Source organism: Bubalus kerabau, chromosome 1, assembly GCF_029407905.1.
Source record: "Bubalus kerabau isolate K-KA32 ecotype Philippines breed swamp buffalo chromosome 1, PCC_UOA_SB_1v2, whole genome shotgun sequence".
Lineage (NCBI taxonomy): Eukaryota > Metazoa > Chordata > Mammalia > Artiodactyla > Bovidae > Bubalus > Bubalus kerabau.
The window spans coordinates 179558556-179582506 of record NC_073624.1 but is presented as its reverse complement, the minus strand read 5'-3'; the positions used below and the strand labels follow the sequence as shown (position 1 = coordinate 179582506).

General features: G+C 40.9%; 1 protein-coding gene across 1 annotated transcript in view; it reads right to left on the bottom strand.

Annotated features, from left to right (window-relative positions):
• Positions 1–23951, bottom strand: part of LOC129621824 (adhesion G protein-coupled receptor E2-like) — a 95111-nt gene that overhangs the window by 47703 nt on the left and 23457 nt on the right. Inside the window, exons 10-15 of the mRNA XM_055538751.1 lie at positions 23690–23867; positions 21519–21626; positions 21116–21336; positions 20746–20925; positions 18935–19132; positions 18426–18661 (exon numbers count right to left, since the gene is read on the bottom strand). Of these exons, the coding sequence (XP_055394726.1) occupies positions 18426–18661; positions 18935–19132; positions 20746–20925; positions 21116–21336; positions 21519–21626; positions 23690–23867 (1121 nt within the window). The remainder of the gene's footprint in view (positions 1–18425; positions 18662–18934; positions 19133–20745; positions 20926–21115; positions 21337–21518; positions 21627–23689; positions 23868–23951) is intronic.

The following is a 23951-nucleotide window of genomic DNA, read 5'->3' as shown; positions in this document are numbered from 1 at the left end:
ATCTTTATTCAAAATTAGTGTCCTTTTTTGGGGAATGGTGGCGAGTGGTAAAGAATCTGCTTTCCAATGCAGGAGATGCAAGCGACTCAGGTTTGACCCAGGGTCAGGCAGATTCCCTGGGTATGCCAACCCATTCCAGTATTCTTGCCTGGGAAATCCATGGACAGAGGAGCCTGGAAGGCTACAGTCCATGGGGTTGCAAAGAGTTGGATACATCTTAGTGACTAAGCAAGCAGGCAAGGAATCACTGTTGAACTTGGTATTAGAGACAGAAATTCTGTTTTCAGAAGAACAATACTTGACATGAATACTTAACCAGATTGAGGAGAGGGTCATAACTAGCAAACAGGCAGAAAAATTGAAGAGATAGACCTGGAGTCAAACGGAAAGAGGACTTGGCCTTTCTGAGTCACAACCAAGAAGAGACCTACAACTGAAAGGGAGCATGTCCAGGGCTTCTGGTTCAAGATGGAGGAGTAGAAGGATTCTACTCATCTCCTCCTGCAAAAGCACCAAAATCACAACTAGCTGTTGAACAACCACAGACAGGAGGACGCTGGAATCGACCAAAGAAAGATACTCCACGCCCAAAGATAAAGAAGAAATGGCAGGAGATGGTAGGAGGGGCACAATCACGATAAAATCAAATCCTATACCCACCGGGTGGGTAACCCACAACCTGGAGAACAATAATACAAAAGAAGATCAGCCACCATTGTGAAGGTTTGGAACCGCACGTCAGGCTTCTAGCCTGGGGGCCCAACAAAGGAGCTGGGAATCCTCAGGGAATCTGACTGGGAAGGCTAGTGGGATTTGATTACAAGACTTCCACAGAACTGGGGGAAACAGAGACTCTACTCTTGGAGGGCACAAACAAAACCTTGCATGCACCAAGACTCAAAGGAAAAAAGCAGTGACTCCACAGGAAACTGAACCAAAACTACCTGCAATGTTGGAGGGTATCCTGAGGAGGTGTGGGTCAGCAGGGGCTCATCACAGGGACAGAGGGGACTGGCAGCAGCTGTCTGGGAATGTCTCCTTTGGTGTAAACCCTCTTGGGGAAATTAACCTGACCACAGAGCCCATAGACCTGAGGGTTGGGTCACCTCGGCCAAAAAACTACCAGAGAGGAAGTGCAACCCCATCCATCAGCAGATAATTGGATTAAAGCTTTATTGAGTAAGGCCCTGCCCACCAAAGCACGACCCAGGTTTTCCCACCACCAGTCCCTGCCATTAGGAAGCTTACACAAAGAGAAGACGCAAGAAGAACCACAATCCCACAGCAACCAAAACAAAACCACACCACAGAAAGTTAATCAGCATGAAAAAGCAGAAAGTTACATCTCAGATGAAGGGATACTATAAACCCCAAGAAAAACAGCTAAATGATGTGGATGTAGGCAACATTCCACAAAAAGTGTTCAGAATAATGATAATGAATATGATTCAGGATTTTGGGAAAAGTATAGAGGCAAAGATTGAGAAGATACAAGAAATGTTTACCAAAGACCTACAAGAACTAAAGAACAAAGAAGCAGAGATGAATAATACCCTAGAAGGAATCCATAACAGAATACCTGAGGCAGAAGCACGGATAAATGACCTGGAGGACAGAATGGTAGAAATCACTGCCATAGAACAGAATATAGAAGAAAGAATGAAAAGAAATGCAGGCAGCCTAAGAGACCTCTGGGACATTAAACGCACGAATATTCACATTATAGGTGTCCCAGAAGGAGAAGAGAGAGATAAGCAACCTGAGAAAGTATTAGCTGAAAACTTCCCTAACATGGGAAAGAAAATAGTCAACCAAGTCCAAGAAGCACATTGAGTCCCAGGCAGGATAAACCCGAGGAGGAACACACTGAGCTGAGACATGTGGTAATCAAATTGGCAAAAATTAAAGACAGAGATAAAATATTAAAAGCAACAAGGGAAAAATGGCAAATGACATACAAGGGAACTCCCATCAGGCTATCAGCTGATTTCTCAACAGAAACTCTACAAGCCAGAAGCAAATGGTATGATGTATTCAGAGGGATGAAAGAGAAATCTATAACCAAGAATACTCTACCCAGCAAGACTCTCCTTCAGATTTGATGAAGTCAAATGATATATAGAACAGTCTTGTGGACTCTGTGAGAGAGGGAGAGGGTGGGAAGATTTGGGAGAATGGCATTGAAACATGTAAAATATCATGTATGAAACGAGTTGCCAGTCCAGGTTCGATGCACGATACTGGATGCTTGGGGCTGGTGCACTGGGACGACCCAGAGGGATGGTATGGGGAGGGAGGAGGGAGGAGGGTTCAGGATGGGGAACACATGTATACCTGTGGCGGATTCATTTTGATATTTGGCAAAACTAATACAGTTATGTAAAGTTTAAAAATAAAAAAAAAAAAAAAAAAAAAAAAAGCTTTCCAGACAACCAAAGTTAAAAGAATTTAGTACCACAAAACCAGCTATACAACAAATGGTAAGGAACTTCTCTAGGCAGTAAACAGAAAAGGAAAAGCCCTACCTAGAGAAAATGCACCCAAAACAATTACAAAAATGGTAATAGAATCATATATATCGATAATTATCTTAAATGTAAATGGATTAAGTGCACCAACCAAAAGATATAGACTGGCTGAGCAGATGAAAACATGTCCAGGTATATACTTCCACTTACCACATCACTCTGCTTGACCCCCCAAATTGTATGTAATTATTTTATATTGTTAGATTAATCGTGTTCCCATTATGGTTTGCAATTGTAATAATCTTTTATTTTTTGTCTGGCTATCAATTGTGAAAACTGATGAGCATCCATTCTGTGATTCTGTAACTATTAAATTGCCAACACCTGTTGGATCATACAAAAAGCAAGAGAATTCCAGAGAAACATCTACTTCTGTTTCATTAACTACACTAAAGCTTTGACTGTGTGGATCAACACAAACTGTGGAAAATTCTTAAAGAGAGGGGATTATCAGACCACCTTACCTGCTTCCTGAAAAATCTGTATGCAGGTAAAGAAGCAGCAGTTAGAACCAGACATAGTACAACTGACTGGTTCCAAGTTGGGAAAGGAGTATTTTAAGGCTGAACATTGTCACCTTGCTTATTTAACTTGTATGCAGAGTACATCTAGTGAAATGCCAGGCAGGATGAAACACAAGATGGATTCAAGACTGCAGGGAAAATTATCATTAATCTCAGATATGCAGGTGACACCACTCTTAGGGCAGAAGGCAAAGGGGAGCTAAAGAGCCTCTTGATGAAAGTGAAAAAGGAGAGAGAAAAGCTGACTTAAAACACAACATTCAAAAACTAAGATCATGGCATCTGGTTCCAGCACTTCACTGCAAATAGGTGGGAAAACAGTGGATACAGTGACAGACTTTATTTTCTAGGGTTCAAAAATCACTGCCGAATGTGACTGCACCCATGAAATTAAAAGACACTTGCTCCTTGGAAGAAAAGCTATGACCAACCTAGAGAGCATATTAAAAAACAGAGACATTACTTTGCCAACAAAGGTCCCTCTAGTCAAAGCTATGCTTTTTCCAGTAGTCATGTATAGATGTGAGTGTTGGACCATAAAGAAAGCTGAGCCCTAAAGAACTGATGCTTTTGTACTGTGGTGTTGGAGAAGACTCTTGAGAGTCCCTTGGACAGCAAGGAGATCCAACGAGTCCATCCTAAAGGAAATCAGTGCTGAATAGTCATTGGAAGGACTGATTCTGAAGCTGAAACTCCAATACTTTGGCCACCTGGTGCGAAAAACTGACTCATTGGTGTCTTTCCAAGACCCTGATGCTTGGAAAGATTGAAGGCAGGAAGAGAAGGGGAAGACAGAGGATGAGACAGTTGAATGGCATCACTGACTCAATGGACATGAATTTGAGCAAGCTCCAGGAGTTGATGATGGAGAGGAAGCCTGAAGTTGTGCAGAGTCAGTCATGACTGAGCAAATGAACTGAACTGAATTATTACTTACTTAGTATTATTGTATCATGATTGGTCAACAAAAAAATTATAGAATTCGATATCACCCAAACTAGCATTTATTAGAAAATCTGTAATCACTTTAAAAAAAATTTAATTTAATTTATTTTATTTTTTAAATTTACAATATTGTATTGGTTTTGCCGTACATCAACATGAATCTGCCATGGGTATACATGTGTTCCCCATCCTTGTATTTTCCAAATATTCCAAGATGATTCTGATGTACATATGGACATACACTTTTTAAAGTCCATATGTGTATCAGGATCATCTTGGAATATTTGGAAAATACAAATGCCCAGGTATTGCATTTCTTTTTTTTTTTTTTCCAGAGCTCCAAATACGTTTCTAATGAGCAGCCGCATTTAAAAACACCTGGACCTTTTACTTTTATCTATTTGTTTCACTTTTTCTATTTCATATTCATGGCTCCCATTTCATTTAGTTTATGTTTTTCAATTTCTTCATCTCTTATTTTTTTGACATTCTTTCTCAAGCCTTTATCAAGTGTAGTTCAAAAGGTTTAGTATACATATATATATAAATAATATGTGTAATATATATTTTCAAAAATATTAATTTTTGCCTAACTAAAAATTTTATGACATTTTGATTCCACTTGCTTGACTTCGTATGAATAGAATGCTACATTTCTAATTAAAAAAATGGATATGCAACGAGAAACAAAGGTTTACTGTATAGCACAGGGAACTGTAGTCAATATTTTGTATAATGACCTATAACAGAAAATAATTTTAAAAATATTATATGTGTACATGTATAACTGAATCACACACACAAAAATGAATTCTACTTTTGAAATTTAGTAATGTTCATCCTTTTGCCAGTTTTTCTAAATGTCCTATGGACATCTAAGAACAGCATATAAGATTCAAACTTTTAAATATATCTGTGTAGCATATGATTAATATAAATGAATTAAATATGAAGGTCGACACTGAAATCAGATTGATTATATTCGTTGCAGCCAAAGATGGGGAAGCTCTATACAGTCAGCAAAAACAAGACTGGGAGCTGCCTATGGCTGGGATCATGAACTCCTTATTGCCAAATTCAGACTGAAATTGAAGAAAGTGAAGAAAACCACTAGACCATTCAGGTATGACCTAAATCAAATCCCTTATGACTATACAGTGGAAGTGAGAAATAGATTTAAGCGACTAGATCTGATAGATAGAGTGCCTGATGAACATGGACGTAGGTTCGTGACATTGTACAGGAGACAGGAATCAAGACCATACCCAAGAAAAAGAAATGCAAAAAAGCAAAATGGCTGCCTGAAGAGGCCTTACAAATAGCTGTGAAAAGACGGGAAGTGAAAAGCAAAGGAGAAAAGGAAAGGTATAAGAATCTGAATCCAGATTTCCAAAGAATAGCAAGGAGAGATAAGAAAGCCTTCCTCAGTGATCAATGAAAAGAAATAGAGGAAAACAATAGAATGGGAAAGACTAGATATTTCTTCAAGAAAATTAGAGATACCAAGGGAATATTTCATGCAAAGATGGGCTCAATAAAGGACAGAAATGGTATGGACCTAATAGAAGCAGAAGATATTAAGAGGAGGTGGCAAGAATACACAGAGGAACTGTACAAAAAAGATCTTCATGACCAAGATAGTCACGATGGTGTGATCACTGACCTAGAGCTAGATATCCTGGATTGTGAAGTCAAGTGGGCCTTAGAAAGCATCACTACGAACAAAGCCAGTGGAGGTGATGGAATTCCAGTTGAGCTATTTCAAATCCTGAAAGATGATGCTATGAAAGTGCTGCACTCAATATGCCAGCAAATTTGGAAAACTCAGCAGTGGTCACAGGACTGGAAAAGGTCCATTTTCATTCCAATCCCAAAGAAAGGCAGTGCCAAAGAATGCTCACACTACCACACAATTGCACTCATCTCACATACTAGTAAAGTAATGCTCAAAATTCTCCAAGCCAGGCTTCAGCAATATGTGAACTGTGAACTTCAAGATGTTCAAGCTGGTTTTAGAAAAGGCAGAGGAACCAGAGACCAAATTGCCAACATCTGTTGGATTATGGAAAAAGCAAGAGAGTTGCAGAAAAACATCTATTTCTGCTTTATTGACTACACCAATGTCTTCGACTGTGTGGACCATAGGAAACTGTAGAAAATTCTGAAAGAGATGGGAATACCAGACCACCTGACCTGCCTCTTGAGAAACCTGTATAGGTTAGTAAGCAACAGTTAGAACTCGACATGGAACAAGAGACTGGTTCCAAATACGAAAAGGAGTACATCAAGGCTGTATATTGTTATCCTGCTTATTTAACTTATATGCAGCGTACATCATGAGAAACGCTGGGCTGGAGGGAGCACAAGTTGGAATCAAGATTGTTGGGAGAAATATCAATAACCTCAGATATGCAGATGACACCACCCTTATGGCAGAAAGTGAAGAGGAACTAAAAAGCCTCTTGATGAAAGTGAAAGAGGAGAGTGAACAAGTTGGCTTAAAGCTCTACATTTAGAAAACGAAGATCATGGCCTCTGGTCCCATCACTTCATGGTAGATAGATGGGGAAACAGTGGAAACAATGTCAGACTTTATTTTTTGGGGCTTCAAAATCACTGCAGATGGTGATTGCAGCAATGAAATTAAAAGACACTTACTCCTTGGAAGGAAAGTTATGACCAACCTAGATAGCATATTCAAAAGCAGAGACATACTTTGCCAACAAAGGTCCGTCTAGTCAAGGCTGTGGTTTTTCCAGTGGTCATGTATGGATATGAGAGTTGGACTATAAAGAAAACTTAAGAGCGCCGAAGAATTGATGCTTTTGAACTGTGGTGTTGGAGAAGACTCTTGAGAGTCACCTGGACTGTAAGGAGATCCAACCAGTCCATTCTGAAGGAGATCAGCCCTGGGTATTCATTGGAAGGACTGATGTTGAAGCTGAAACTCCAATACTTTGGCCACGTGATGCGAAGAGCTGACTCATTGGAAAAGACCCTGATGCTGGGGAAGATTGAGGGCAGGAGGAGAAGGGGACGACAGAGGATGAGATGGTTGGATGGCATCATTGACTCGATGGCCATGGGTTTGGGTGGACTCTGGGAGCTGGTGATGGAGAGGGAGGCCTAGCGTGCTGTGGTTCATGGGGTCTCAAAGACTCAGACACGACTGAGCGACTGAACTGAACTGAACTATTTAAATGTATTGGTTTTGCAATATATCAAAATTAATCTGCCACAGGTATACATGTGTTCCCCATCCTGAACCCACCTCCCTCCTCCCTCCCCATACCATCCCTCTGAGTCATCCCAGTGCACCAGCCCCAAGCATCCAGTATCGTGCATCGAACCTGGACTGGCGACTCGTTTCATACATGATATTATACATGTTTCAATGCCATTCTCCCAAATCATCCCACCCTCTCCCTCTCCCACAGAGTCCAAAAGACTGTTCTATACATCAGTGTCTCTTTTACTGTCTCGTACACAGGGTTATTGTTACTATCTTTCTAAATTCCATATATATGCGTTAGTATACTGTATTGGTGTTTTTCTTTCTGGCTTACTTCACTCTGTAATAGGCTCCAGTTTCATCCACCTCATTAGAACTGATTCAAATGGATTCTTTTTAATGGCTGAGTAATACTCCATTGTGTATATGTACCACTGCTTTCTTATCCATGCATCTGCTGATGGACATCTAGGTTGCTTCCATGTCCTGGCTATTATAAACAGTGCTGCGATGAACATTGGGGTACACGTGTCTTTCAATTCTGGTTTCCTTGGTGTGTATGCACAGCAGTGGGATTGCTGAGTCATAAGGCAGTTCTATTTCCAGTTTTTTAAGGAATCTCCACACTGTTCTCCATAGTGGCTGTACTAGTTTGCATTCCCACCAACAGTGTGAGAGGATTCCCTTTTCTCCACACCCCCCCCAGCATTTATTGTTTGTAGACTTTTGGATCGCAGCCATTCTGACTGGCGTGAAATGGTACCTCATAGTGGTTTTGATTTGCATTTCTCTGGTAATGAGTGATGTTGAGCATCTTTTCATGTGTTTGTTAGCCATCTTTATGTCTTCTTTGGAGAAATGTCTATTTAGTTCTTTGGCCCATTTTTTGATTGGGTCATTTATTTTTCTGGAGTTGAGCTGTAGGAGTTGCTTGTATATTTTTGAGATTAGTTGTTTGTCAGTTGCTTCATTTGCTATTATTTTCTCTCATTCTGAAGGCTGTCTTTTCACCTTGCTTATAGTTTCCTTTGTTGTGCAGAAGCTTTTAAGTTGAATTAGGTCCCATTTGTTTATTTTTGCTTTTATTTCCAATATTCTGGGAGGTGGGTCATAGGGGATCCTACTGTGATTTATGTCGGAGCGTGTTTTACCTATGTTCTCCTCTAGGAGTTGTATAGTTTCTGGGCTTACATTTAGATCTTTAATCCATTTTGAGTTTATTTTTGTGTATGGTGTTAGAAAGTGTTCTAGTTTCATTCTTTTACAAGTGGTTGACCAGATTTCCCAGCACCACTTGTGAAAGAGATTGTCTTTAATCCATTGTCTATTCTTGCCTCCTTTGTCAAAGATAAGGTGTCCATATGTGCATGGATTTATCTCTGGGCTTTCTATTTTGTTCCATTGATCTATATTTCTGTCTTTGTGCCAGCACCATACTGTCTTGATGACTGTGGCTTTGTAGTAGAGCCTGAAGTCAGGCAGGTTGATTCCTCCAGTTCCATTCTTCTTTCTCAAGATAGCTTTGGCTATTCGAGGTTTTTTGTGTTTCCATACAAATTATGAAATTATTTAAATTATTAAGACATCATTCAAGATGCTCCTCTATTATTTTTTAAGCAATTGATAAAATATTCTGAGAAATATTAATATGCCTCACTATATATATTTTTTCTTTCTTCATATTTCTTTTGATTCTTGCTTTATGTGTCTTTGTTCTTTGTTGATAAAGTGTTTAATGGTTTATGATGTCTATTGTCTTTGTGAACTGTACCTTTTATCATTAAAATATTAATATTTGTTTCATTTAAAATAAATAAATTAAAAAAATAAGCATGTCCACAGAGACTAATGAGTTAATTTGTCTCAGGATCCAGCACTGTCAAGTCTGGAGCGAGAGGCTGTTCCCACTATGAGCCTGGAGAGTGAACCCATCCTGGGATAGTTTGTGTGGTGAATGTGGGTGGACAGTCATGACTTGGCAGGGGAGGGTCTTATGAGGTCTTAGGACTTTCTCCTCTTCCAACTCCCAAAGGCTGTGTCCATTGTTAAATTATTTGTCTTTTCTTGTTGAGTTATTCAGTTTAATTTTAACAACAGTGAAAAGCAGAAGTTCTCTTATCGAGTAACTGATTAGAAACTGAAGCATAGAGAACTGACGTCTATTGCTCAAGGTTTTACAGATAGAAATCACTGTTGGTCTTCAGTTCAGTTCAGTTCAGTCGCTCAGTCGTGTCTGACTCTGTGACCCCGTGAATCGTAGCACTCCAGGCCTCCCTGTCCATCACCAACTCCCGGAGTTCACTCAGACTCATGTCCATCGAATCAGTGATGCCATCCAGCCATCTCATCCTCTGTCGTCCCCTTCTCCTCCTGCCCCCAATCCCTCCCAACATCAGAGTCTTTTCCAATGAGTCAACTCTTTGCATGAGGTGGCCAAAGTACTGGAGTTTCAGGTTTAGCTTCATTCCTTTCAAAGAAAACCCAGGGCTTATCTCCTTCAGAATGGACTGGTTGGATCTCCTTGCAGTCCAAGGGACTCTCAGGAATCTTCTCCAACCCCACAGTTCAAAAGCATCAATTCTTCGGCACTCAGCCTTCTTCACAGTCCAACTCTCATATCCATACATGACCACAGGAAAAACCATAGCCTTGACTAGACGAACCTTTGTTGGCCAAGTAATGTCTCTGCTTTTGAATATGCTATCTAGGTTGGTCATAACTTTCCTTCCAAGGAGTAAGCGTCTTTTAAGTCTTACATTACTGTAAACTAGAGAGTGAGACATTCTAGAACAACAGAGAGCATGGTGGGAAATTTCAGGAAAATATAGCAGCCACTGAGAAGAATGAAGTACACTTCACTGCATTAAGCTTGAGAAAACGGAAGTGTTCAAGTATTCCTGGAGAGAGCTCAGTTGACACAGATAAACATCAACTTTAGCAGCATGGTATGGTTAAGTGTGCATGTTCTGGGAGATTGACTTCCTGAACAGGAGACTGAAGACCTTGGTAAACTTGAACTCCTCCTAAAACAACCAAAATACAAGCAAAACAACTAATACCAACCATTTCAAAACTGGCAGTTATCCAAGGCCACAGAACAAACTGAAAGTCGTTGATCCAAGAGAAACTGTGGAACCTCAATAAGATGGGTGAAAAAAGTCTGCAACATTTCCCTTTGAACTATTTCCATTCCATCTCTCCCCAGCTAAGTGGTGTAGCAGCCAAAAGCTAATAGCATTGCAGTCAGTAAAGATGTGTGACTGTTTTTGGATCTTCATTAAAAGCATCATATTATACCCAGAGCACAGTCAATATCTTTTTTCTGACCCTTTAACTCCCTGGGAACTCTTTTTTAAAATAACTAAATTTATTTTTATTTATTTATTTTTTATTTTTTAAAATTTTATTTTATTTTAAAACTTTACAATATTGTATTAGTTTTGCCAAATATCGAGATGAATCTGCCACCGGTATACCTGTGTTCCCCATCCTGAACCCTCCTCCCTCCTCCCTCCCCATACCCTCCCTCTCGGTCGTCCCAGTGCACCAGCAGTTTTTGTCATATATCAACATGAATCAGCTGTCGACTAAAAAAAAAAGGGTGTTTAACTTGAGAGTTGTGAGTTTAGTTTTATTTGGGGCAAAATGAGGACTGCAGCCCGGGGAGGGGCAGCATCTCAGACAGCTCTGAGAGACTGCTCCAAAGCAGAAGTGGGGGAAAGTCAATATATAAGGTTTTGGTGAAGGGGGAGTTCAATGGCATGAAGCACTCATTTTACAAAAGGCTTTTGTTAGTCATGAGGATGTCACCATGAAGGGATTTAGTGCTTCTCTAGATGAGAAGCCCTAAATGAGGAGATGCAAGGATTGAGATAATAAAATCTGTTCCTAAAAACATCCAACTATCTAAAGACCTGTCCCACCAGATTCCCTGGAGCACAGAGTGCCTCACTCCACCTTAAACTCCCTCAGGGATTGTTGAAGGTCAACACTATAGCAGCATGGGGTTCCATCTCCATAGAGGCAGATGGCAAATGCCTTTGTTGTTCAGTCATTAGCAATGCTCTTGGTAAGTGCCGATTTGTAGTTGACACAGCCATAGGTATACCTATGACCCTTCCCTCTTGAACCTCTCTCCCACCCCATCCCACCCCTCTAGGTTGTTACAGAGTCCCGATTTGAGATCCCTGAGCCACACAGCCAATTCCCACTGAGTATCTATTTTACATATGGTAATGTATATGTTTCCATGTTGCACTCTACATACATTCCATCCTCACCTCCTTCCCCCCAACACCATCCATAAGTCTGTTCTCTGTATCTGTGTCCCGACTGCTGTTTAGTCACTCAGTCATGTCTGACTGTTTGTGATGCTCTGGACTGTAGCCCGCCAGGCTCCTCTGTCCATGCAATTCAGAGGGCAAGAATACTGGAAAGGGTTGCAGTTACCTTCTCTGGGGGATCTTCCTGACTCAGGGATTGAACCTGTGTCCTCTTTATTGGTAGGCAGATTATGGGAAGCCATTGGTGCCCTGAAAATAGGTTCAGCGGTACCAGCTTTCTAGATTCCATGTATATGTGTTAATATATGATTTTTGTTTCCTCTGACTTACTTCAGTCTGTATACTGGGTTCTAGGTTCATCCACCTCACTAGCACGGACTCAAATACATTCCTTATCATGACTGAGTAATATTCCACCGTGTACATGTACCACAGCTTCTTTGTCCCTTCATCTGTCCATGGACATCTAGATTGCTTCCATGTTCTAGCTATTGTAAATAGTGCTGCAATGAACATTGGGGTACATTTATTTTTTTCAATTTTGGCTCCCTGAGAACTCTTTAGTCTCCAAATTTGGTGGTTTTTTGATTTGGGTGACAGCTCATCTTAGTGAGGGACATTACAAAAGCCCACCTTTAGGACATTACCAAAATAATACAAATTACTGTCACACCTTCAGTTTCCCAAAGATATGATCTCAGGTGGAGTCAACTAGATTGTGAATTTAAAAGGAAGTACTGGAGAAAATCAGGGACATGGGGAACTTTGAAAAGCTCTGAAATATTCCCAGAAATCCATGGATGCACAAGGATATGCCCATGCTCAGTGAAGACCTGAGGAAGAAGACAACAGTCTCTCATCTCTGGCTGATCTTGAGGCTTGTGCAGTCAGGACATGAAAGCCCACACTGTTACATAATCTTCCTGAAGTCTGAAGATGTGGCTTCTCACACAGATGCCTTTGTGGAAGTGTGCAAAACATACAGGCAAGGCATTTAAGAAAATCTCCAATTAAAATAAATAAATTAAAAAAAAAAAAGAAATCGTATGGCCAAACACTGGTTGGCCACAAGATTATACTGAAGCAGATATGAGATCCTAGGCACCTAGAACTAAAAAATAAAAACAAGAACCTAAACTAGAACTCAAAGGCCACACACTGCAGGCAATTATCAATATACAGAACTAGTCTAGGAATGTCATTAAACTATTAAACAAAGAGCAGCAAACTAAAAACAGGAAACCTTGGAAGGCAGAGGGATCTGATAACTGGAATGTTACAATGCATTATCTAAAACATCTAGTGTTAAACAATAATTATAATATCCCTGGTGGCTCAGCTGGTAAAGAATCTGCCTGCAATGTGGGAGACCTGGGTTCGATACCTGGGTTGGGGGGATCCCCTGAAGTGAACCACTACTCATCCCAGTATTCTGGCCTGGGGAATTCCATGGATTCTATAGTCCATGGGGTTGCAAAGAGATGGACATGACTGAGACTTACTTCTAAGCAACATACAAAGAAACATGAAAATATGCTACATACAGAGGAAAAAAAGAAGGAGAAGTGTCTCTGAGAGGCACAGATAAAGAGGATGTGGTACATATACACAATGGAATACTATCCTGACACAAATACAATGAAACTGTGCCATTAGCAGCAACATGGCTGTAACTAGCAATTATGACACTAGAGAAGTCAGTCAGACAGAGAAAGATAAATACCATATGACATCTCTTATCTATGAAATCTAAAATATGACACAAACGAACCTATCTATGAAACGGATACAGACTTGTGGATGTAGTGGCCAGACTTGTGGTTGCCAAGGGGGAGGGGGTTGTGATTACATGTGGAATGGATAAACAAGGCCCTGTTGTGTAGCACATAGAATTCTGTTCAATATTCTATCGAATAAAGCAGATGGCTGATAAACACATGAAAGGATGCTCAACATCACTCATTAGAGAAATGAAAATCAAAACCACAGTGAGGTATCAACTCACACTGGTCAGAATTTAGTTCAGTTCAGTTCAGTTCAGTCACTCAGTCATGTCCAACTCTTTGCAACCCCATGAATCACAGTATGCCAGGCCTCCCTGTCCATCACCAACTCCTGGAGTTCAAACTCATGTCCATCGAGTCAGTGATGCCATCCAGCCATCTCATCCTCTGTTGTCCCTTTCTCCTCCTGCCCCCAATCCCTCCCAGCATGAGAGTCTTTTCCAATGAGTCAACTCTTTGCATGAGGTGGCCAAAGTATTGGAGTTTCAGCTTTAGCAGCAGTCCTTCCAATGAACACCCAGGACAGTTTTCCTTTAGAATGGACTGGTTGGATCTCCTTGCAGTCCAAGGGACTCTGAAGGGTCTTCTCCAACACCACAGTTCAAAGCATCAATTCTTCAGTGCTCAGCTTTCTTCACAGTCCAACTCTCACATCCATACATGACCACGGGAAAAACAGCCTTGACTAGACAGACTTTTGTTGGCAGAGTAATGTCTCTGCTTTTGAATATGCTCTCTAGGTTGGTCATAACTTTCCTTCCAAGGAGTAAGCGTCTTTTAATTTCATAGCTGCAGTCACCATCTGCAGTGATTTTGGAGCCCAGAAAAATAAAGTCTGACACTGTTTCCACTGTTTCCCCATCCATTTCCCATGAAGTAGTGGGACCAGATGCCATGATCTTCGTTTTCTGAATGTTGAGCTTTAAGCCAACCTTTTCACTCTCCTCTTTCCCTTTCATCAAGAGGCTTTTTAGTTCCTCTTCAATTTCTGCCATAAGGGTGGTGACATCTGCATATCTGAGGTTATTGATATTTCTCCTGGCAATCTTGATTCCGGCTTGTGTTTCTTCCAGTCCAGCGTTTCTCATGATGTACTCTGCATATAAGTTAAATAAGCAGGGTGACAATATACAGCCTTGACGTACTCCTTTTCCTATTTGGAACCAGTCTGTTGTTCCGTGTCCAGTTCTAACTGACCAGTTGCTTCCTGACCTGCATACAGATTTCTCAAGAGGCAGCTCAGGTGGTCTGGTATTCCCATCTCTTTCAGAATTTTCCACAGTTTATTGTGATCCACACAGTCAAAGGCTTTGGCATAGTCAATAAAGCAGAAATAGATGTTTTTCCAGAACTCTCTTGCTTTTTCCATGATCCAGCGGATGTTGGCAATTTGATCTCTGGTTCCTCTGCCTTTTCTTAAACCAGCTTGAACATCAGGAAGTTCATGGTTGATGTATTGCTGAAACCTGGCTTGGAGAATTTTGAGCATTACTTTACTAGCGTGTGAGATGAGTGCAATTGTGCGGTAGTGTGAGCATTCTTTGGCACTGCCTTTCTTTGGGATTGGAATGAAAACTGATCTTTTCCAGTCCTGTGGCCACTGCTGAGTTTTCCAAATTTGCTAGCATATTGAGTGCAGCACTTTCACAGCATCATCTTTCAGGATTTGAAATAGCTCAACTGGAATTCCATCACCTCCACTAGCTTTGTTCATAGTGATGCTTTCTAAGGCCCACTTGACTTCACATTCCAGGATGTCTGGCTCTAGGTCAGTGATCACACCATCGTGATTACCTGGGTCGTGAAGATCTTTTTTGTAAAGTTCTTCTGTGTATTCTTGCCATTTCTTCTTAATATCTCCTGCTTCTGTTAGGTCCATACCTTCTCTGTCCTTTATCGAGCTCATCTTTGCATGAAATGTTCCTTTGGTATCTCTAATTTTCTTGAAGCGATCTCTAGTCTTTCCCATTCTGTTGTTTTCTTCTATTTCTTTGCATTGATCGCTGAAGAAGGCTTTCTTTTCTCTTCTTGCTATTCTTTGGAACTCTGCATTCAGATGTTTATATCTTTCCTTTTCTCCTTTGCTTTTCGCTTCTCTTCTTTTCACAGCTATTCGTAAGGCCTCCCCAGACAACCATTTTGCTTTTTTGCATTTCTTTTCTATGGGAATGGTCTTAATCCCTGTCTCCTGTACAATGTCACGAACCTCATTCCATAGTTCATCAGGCACTCTATCTATCAGATCTAGGCCCTTAAATCTATTTCTTACTTAAATTCATAGCCATCGTCAAAAATCTACAAACAAAAATGCTGGAGAGGGTGTGGGGAAAAGGGAACCTTCTTGCACTGTTGGTGGGAATGTAAATTGATACAGACACTATGAAGAACGGTATGGAGATTCCTTAAAAATCTAGGATTAAAACAAACATATGACCCAGCAATCTCACTATTTTGCAATTACCCTGAGAAAACCATAATTTAAAAGGATACATGTACCCCAGTGTTCACTGCAGTGCTATTTACAATAGCCAGGACATGGAAGCAACCTAGATATCCACTGACAGATGAATAGATAAAGAAGTTGTGGTATAAATATATAATGGAATCTTACTCAGTTGTAAAAAAGAACGAATTTGAATTAGTTGTAGTGCGGTGGATGAACCTAGAGACTCTTACCAAGAGTGAAGTAAGTCAAAAAGAGAAAACCAATATCATATAGTAATGTGGTTATATAGTATCTAGAAAAATAGTACTGATGGAGCTATTTGCAGGGAAGGAATGGAGATGCAGACATGGAGAATAGAATTGTGGATACAGTGAGGGAAGAACAAGGTAGGATGAACTGAGAAAATAACATTGACATATATACACCACCATTTGTACAACAAATAGCTGATAAGAAGTTGTTGTGTAATACAGGGAGCCCAGCCTGGTGCTCTGTGATGACCTGGAGGGGTGGGATAGGGGGAAGGGAGGGAGACTCAAAGGGGCTCAGTATATATGTATGTAATTATGGCTGATTCACACTGTTGTATGGCATAAACCAACACAACATTGTAAAGCAATTATCCTCCAATTTAAAAAAATGCATAATTGGAAAGAATATTGAAAAGAATATATATGCATATGTTCATATATAACTGAATCAGTCTGTTGTACAGAAGAAATTAACATGACTTTGTAAATCAACTATATTTCAGTTTAAAAATAAACCAAAGAAATTATGAAATACTTGATATAGGCCAGTAATTAATATAATACCCTTTGGAAGGATGTGACTTTTTATTCTGAGAAGAGTGAAAATCATTTTCACTTAAGATGGATGACTGCATCCCATAAGGTAAAAACAAAGACTGTATCACTGTTGATGATGGATATGTGCCTATCTTCTTCAAATATGTGTAGAAATATGTACATAGTTCTAAGGATCCCAAGGAGTGGATTCTAGAAGTTACTTTTTGCCTGTTGACTGCAATAACATCCTGCTTTGTTCTGCTTTGTAGTATCATCTTGACCTTATAGACATTTCTTCCTTGAGAGTTTGATTTATGTCATGATTTTATGATAATTCAATGCCATTTTTTTTTCTGAAAAGGCATTACCTGGTATTTTCAATGCCAATATTAATAAAGTCAAAAGTTTCAAAAAAAGGTAAAATATTTGAATATGTGTTTCTTCAAAGAAAATATGCAAATGGTCAATAAGCAGGTGAAAAGATGCTCAACGTCAATAGTCATTGGAGAAATCACAAATTGAAACCACAATGAAATTTGACTCCATTCTCATTACTACTACTACTACAACTGATAATGACATGGAGAAACTGAAACCCTCGTATATTGCTAGTTGGCTTGTAAAATGGTCCAGAAGCTTTGGAAAACAAGTGGTGGTTTGTCAGAAGGCTAACCAGATCTTCCATTTGATCCCAGGATTCTACTTGTAGAGTAGATATATAACCAGGAAAAATGAAACTTGTACATTTATGTTTGTAGTGATCTCACATAATAGCTTTACAAAAAGGTAAATAATCTGTCTATCAGCTTATGGATGGATAAACAAAATGTGACATATCCATATAATGGAATATTATTTGCAAAATGATAGCAACAAAAACAACAACAAAAAGTGAGGTCATGATACATACTACGATATGAATGAACCTTGAAAACTTAAGGCTAAGTAAAAACATCCATGAAAGACCACATGCATAATTGCATTTATGTGAAATATCCAATAGAGACAGAAAGTAGATAAGCATTTGTCAGGGGTTGGGGCAGAGGAGTGGGTAGAAGGAATGAGAAGTGAATTTTATTGTGTATGAGGTTTCTTTGGGGCGTTGAAAATGTTGTAAAATTAGACTGCGATGATAGCTGCAGTACTTTGTAACTATTCTAAAAACCACTGATTTGTACACTTTTAAAGGGTGAATTTTTCAGTGAGTGAGTGAAAGTTGCTCAGTCATGTCTAACTCTTTGTGACCCCCTGGACTATTCAATCCATGAAATTCTCCTGGCCATTATACTGGAGTGGTAGCCTTTCCCTTCTCCAGCGTTTCTTCCCAACCCAGGGATCGAACCCAGGTCTCCCACATCTCAGGCAGATTCTTTACCAGCTGAGCCACAAGGGAAGCCCTACAATATATGTAGCATATGTCAACAAAAATGCAAAAGCATTAATTCTAGTATTAAAAGCTGAAAATAAAAGTGTAAGCTAAGAATCTTGACTCTGAATTTGAATTAAGCTTGGCTACCTACTAAACTGAATTAAACTGTGCATGTTTCTGCATTTACTTAAACTATTTGTGCTTCAGTTTACTTATCTGCAAAGTGGGGTAAATTACAGTGTCTACTATTACAAATGAAAAATTGAAACATCCTCTAGAATTAGGATAAAAAAGCAGGCTATATTTTTCTAAGTGATGCCCTAAGCACTTCCTTTGATTTCCTCTTTGTTATTTCATGAACAGAGGTTGAAGGCATTCTCCTTAATTATTATCATCCTCTACCAAAGATGACCTAGGGATTATTACTTAGTGTCTGTATATTGTGATCTGTCATAGTCAAATACTACATTTGTTCTACAACACATGATTGTGCTGGAGAGATAAGAACAGTTGGAAGTTAATTTACCTGGTGGGTGTCCCATAAAGATGAGGCCTGGATGCTGCAGAAATGGCCACAATCACAGCAGGGACTCCGTAGCCAACAGGGAACATGGCCTTCTTCATGAACCTGTTGATACCGGAGTAGTTGACCACCGTCAGGTTGCGTGCAGAGAGGAAGAGGTGCAGGCCCACCAGCAGCATCCAGGTGAAGGAGGCCAGGTAGAGATAGTGTAAGGCACCTGCGATGATGGCACACAGCACCTGCGGGAGGAGGAAGGTGTCACCAGGAGGGACTGTCAGGGTGGAGCATGGCCCTGGTACTTCTATAACTTTCCACTAGGGAGAACTTTGATGTATATGAAGGAGTTGTCAACAGAGTGTTTGCCTTCTAGTCATGGCAGTCAATGTGAGACTGGTTATTTACCAATTTAACCTTACCTGAAACCCAAGTCATTTTACTAAAGTGTCCAAAGCAGTGTGGCTCCATGAACTCAGAACCCCTGGGGGAGGAGTATTTTGGAAAAGTATACGAACCTTGTTCTCAGTTCTGTCGATGGCTGTGAGGAAGAGCAGGTGGGCCAGGAAGAGGCAGAGCGAGAGCTGCAGGTGGAGCGAGGTGCTGGTGTTCTGGATGGCTTTGCACAGCAGGAAGGTGAGGGCCCCCAGAAGGAGGCAGAGTAGAGAGAGGCTCAGCCCCACATAGGTGATCACAGTCAGTGTGGGATCCTCCTCCTGGGACCCAGCAGAGAGGGGACCACAGTTATGCTTTCCTGCTCTGGGTAATGACCCTTCCACCATTTTTATTTTTAGACATAGAAAAATCAGAATAGAAGACCTAGATAGAGTTGGTATATTTGTGGATAGCTTTCTCCAGCTTCTGAATGTTAGAATTTTTTGGGATCTGAATGATTAATTTTGTCCCTGGAAGGACAGAGGGACAGGAGAATCTTTAGTCAAGAACAAACTCTGGAACTCACAAGGGTTTATTTTCCTGTAGACTTCTGTGCATGACTCAGTCTCCCAATTACCACAGTAGGTACACAGAGGCATGAAACTTCATGCTGAGCACCACCCTCCATCCCCACCATGTGATGGTGTGTGATAGAGTCTGTACCTGAGACTCAATGTCCAGGTATTAACCACCCACCTTGAACGCCACTCACCCATCCCTGAAATATCCATTCTTAGAAGGGAACTAATGATTATAGATTAGAACTGAACCCTTGATGGAGGAAGTCTACTATATTTTGACAATGGTGGTAGCATAAAATTCATATTTTCTGCAGCCCCTGAGCACCCTGTTGTGAAGACCCCTGGGGTAAACAGAATTTTAATTTGGCAACCACCCCCTCATCTCCATCTTCTGCTATATGTTCAGTCAAGAGCCAACCCAGGTGCTGCCGTGAAGAGAGTGTTGCAAGTGAAATTCAAGCCCTCCATCAACTGACTTAGACAGTTTATCCTGGTTGGACCTGTTTTAACCAGAAGAGCCCTCAGAAGAGGTAGGCTCTTCTTGGCAAAAATGATTCAGAGTTTGAGAGAGTTCTGACATGAGGGAGTTTCTGCTGCTGATCTCCAGACAGATTCACTGGTGCACTGTGAGAGGTCCCAGAGGAGAATTAGGACCTGAAAGAAGGCTGAGCACTGAAGAATTGATGCTTTTGAATTGTGGTGCTGTAGAAGACCGCTGAGAGTCCCTTGGACAGCAAAGAGATCAAACCAGTCAGTCCTAAAGGAAATCAACCCTGAATATTCATTGGAAGGACTGAGCTGAAGCTCCAATACTTTGGCCCCTGATGCGCACAGAGTCCACTCATTGGAGAAGACCCTGATGCTGGGAAAGAATGAAGGCAAAAGGAGAACGGGACAGCAGAGGATGAGATGGTTGGGTGGCATCAATGCCTCAGTGGATATGACTCTGAGTAAAATCTGGGAGATACTGAAGGACAGGGGAACCTGTCCTGCTATAGTATATGGGGTCGCAAGGTGTGGGACATGACTTAGCAACTGAACAACAGCAACAGATGAGAAGGAATGCAGGCAACCATGGGAACTGAGCCTGGTTCTCTGCTGCCAGAGATAAAGAAAACACTACCTCAGTCCTACTAACACCAGGAACTGAAATCTGCCATAAATCAGGGAGTTAGGGGATGACCCCAATTTTCTGATGAAAGGTTTATAAGACTTGTAGGAACCTGAACAGAAAGCTCATCTGAACCACGACTATTTGCTAACTTGAAGAAACTATGAGATAGTAATAAATCTTTGTTTCTAAAGCTGCTGTTTGTGTGTGAATTTGTTACACAGCAGTAGCCCTTGGATGCTGCCTGTCTGAGGGTTCTCACCTGAACACTGTAGTGGGCCATGAGGACAGCAAAGATGCTGAGGTGGCTGCACTGACAGGTGGTGCTGTTGTCTCTGGTGCTGGTCACCCAGCAGCCTCTGGTGTCCCAGTGACCACTTCCATTCTGGCCATGCTCCCAATACACACAGTGCACCTTCTCTCTTGGCCCAGGGGTCACTGACTGTGTTAACAGGAAGAGGAAGTGGGTGTGAGTTCGGGGTGCTGTTGCTCAGAAATGCTGACCCAAAGCTAGCTTGTGAAGGGCTTTCCTAAACAGCTTATGCACCCATGGCACAGCCCCCTGAAGCCCAAGGCTGGGCCCAGGACTCAGGCCTGTTCCACACCCACCACTCCATCCCATCTTGACTCACATGTTGGAAGACAAAAGTGACTGGGGACCTGAGGTTCTCAGTGTCCTTGTTGGTGATAAAGGCAGATATGACATCCGACAGCAGGATGTGGGAGTTTTCCTGCAGCAAACCCCTGTGTGTCTCATATAGAGTTGTCAGTTCCTCAGCATCCAGGACCAGAGGGGCCTCAGCCAGGAATCTGTCCATCCCTGAAGTGGACAGGAGGCCCACCACAGCAAGACCTGCAGGACAAGGCTAAGGTTGACATCTTGCAGTGCCCGAAAGGACCTCTTCTTCTACAGATGAACTATTTCCTTTTGCCCCACCGTACCCCACAATTCCCTTTAAACTTCAATATCCCATTTGTCATATCCTTGGGCATCTTGACACACAGTGAAGACTTACCCGCTGTCTCAGCCATTACCTGAGTCACCAGAATCATGCACTGTATCCCAGGTCAGCATCATCTTTGTCTGTTTCTGAATCAAGGTGATATTCCTGTAGCTTGGCGCCTGCACCTCCAGTGACAGTTCTATGAATTGTGGGAGTTAGAGTAGTAATTGTGATTGTTTTGATGACTATAACACCATGCTGTTCAGTTGCTAAGTCATGTCCAACTCTTTGCAACCCCACGGACTTTTCATGTCAGGCTTCCCAGTGCTTCACTAACCCATGGAGTTTGATCAAATTCATGTCCATTGAGTCAGTGATTTCTATCTAACCATCTCATGCTCTGCTGCCTCTTTCTCCTTTTGCTTTCAATCTGTCCCAGCATCAGGGTCTTTTTCAATGAGACACAGATATACTATATGTGTTTATATAGTATATCTGTTTAATTATTATGATGGAGAATTCCTGGCCATTTAGTGGTTAGAACTTGGGCTTTCACTGTGGTGACCTGGGTTCAATCCGTGGTCAGGGAATTAAGATCCTGCATGCTGCATGCCATGGCCAAAGGAAAAAAAAATAGGCAAAAGGACTTGAGTAGATAGATATATTTCCAAGAAAGGTACAAAAATGCTCAACAATGACATAAAAAAAGTTAAACATCCTTAGGTATAGAGAAATGCAGATTAAACCATGATGCAATCTCTCCTGACAGCTACTAGAATGGCTATAATGACAGAAAAAAAATGGAAGCAACAGGTGTCACTGACAATAAGGAGACTGGAACCCTTGTACATTGCTGTTGACACTGGAAAATGGAAAAATAGCCGCTTTGCGAAAATAGTTAGGTAGTTTCTCAAAAAGTTGAAAATAGAACTACTGCATAACTCAGCAATACCACTCCTAGCTTTTAATTCATTTGTGACTCAAATGAATTAAAATAGATACTCAAGCCGATACCTATACATCAATATGCACAGTAACACTGTTCACAACAGTCAAAAGGTAGAAACAACCCAAATGTTTATAGGAAACATAATATATTTATTTCTATTTATAGGAACTATCCAGGATGGAAATCCATAGGGACCGAAAACCAATAACTGATTGCCAGGGCTGAAGGAAAGGAGAAATTTGTGACTGTTTAGTGGACAGAGAATACCTTTGCAATTATGAAAATATTTTAGAAATAGAGGTGAAGGTTATACACCTCTGTGAATACACTACTATATGTCTCCAAATTGTACACTCTGGTTAAAATGGTGAATTTATATTAAGTGCATTTCAACTTAATAAAACAAATCAGACTTAAATAGCAAGTAATAGTAAATTTATACACTTCCAAATTTAATACCTTGTTTTATTTTGAAAAGAAAGTGAAAGTATTAGTGACTCTTCTCTGACTCTTCGCGATCCCATGGACTGTAGCCCACCAGACTCTTCTGTCCTTGGAATTCTCCAGGCAGGAGTACTGGGAGTGGATTGCCACTTCCTTTTTTAGGGGATATTACTGACCCAGGGATCGAACCCAGGTATCCTGCACTGCAGGCAGATTCTTTACCGTCTGAGACAGCAGGTGGTCTTGTTTTGAAGCCATTTATATTTTATCATAAATTCTTCAGTATAATTATTTCCTTTGCTGATACTTCATTTTACAATGAAAGTTTAGTTTTTCATTTCTTTTTAACCTTTTTTTCTCTCTGTTTTTCACTGAAGTGCAATTGAACTAGAATATTATAATAGTTTCAGGTGTACAATACAATGATTTGATATTATCATACATTACAAAATGGTCACCACACTAACTCTAGTTACCACTCATTTCCATATATTATTGACTACATTTCCTGTGCTGAACATCGTTGGTGGTGGTTTAGTCACTACGTCGTGTCTGACTTCTGCAAACCCCTGGACTGTAGCCCTCCAGGGTCTTCTGTCCATGGAATTCCCCATGCAAGAATAGTGGAGCAGGTTGCCATTTCCTTCTCCAGATTCTGTACCTTACATCCTTTTATTTATTTTACAACTACAAGTTTGTACCTATTAATCCCTCTCAACGATTTTGCCCTTAACCTTTTATTTTAATTTGTTTATGACATTAACTGGGAGATATAAGCATGGTCACTTTGCTTTAGTGGGATTGGAAGAGCAAGGAGGCAGGGAACAAGCAAAGCAGGAACCTGTGGTCAGACTCAGGTACTGACTTACCTATGCCTGCAGATGAATTGAAGGTAAATGACCCTTTAGGCAGTGCCTTGCTCACCCCTCTCAGGACATTTTCCAGGCCAAAGAGCAGGTTAGTGACCACAAAATGCTGCTCTGAGAAGGGCAGGGTTTTCAGGTCCCCGGGGGTCTCCAGCAAATCACCCATCTCCTGTACGATGTCCTGGGGGGATGGGGACACAAAGCCCATGCATCTGAGAGGCCGTATGAAGTTATGTCCCAGTCACAGAGAACAGACCAAAGAGAC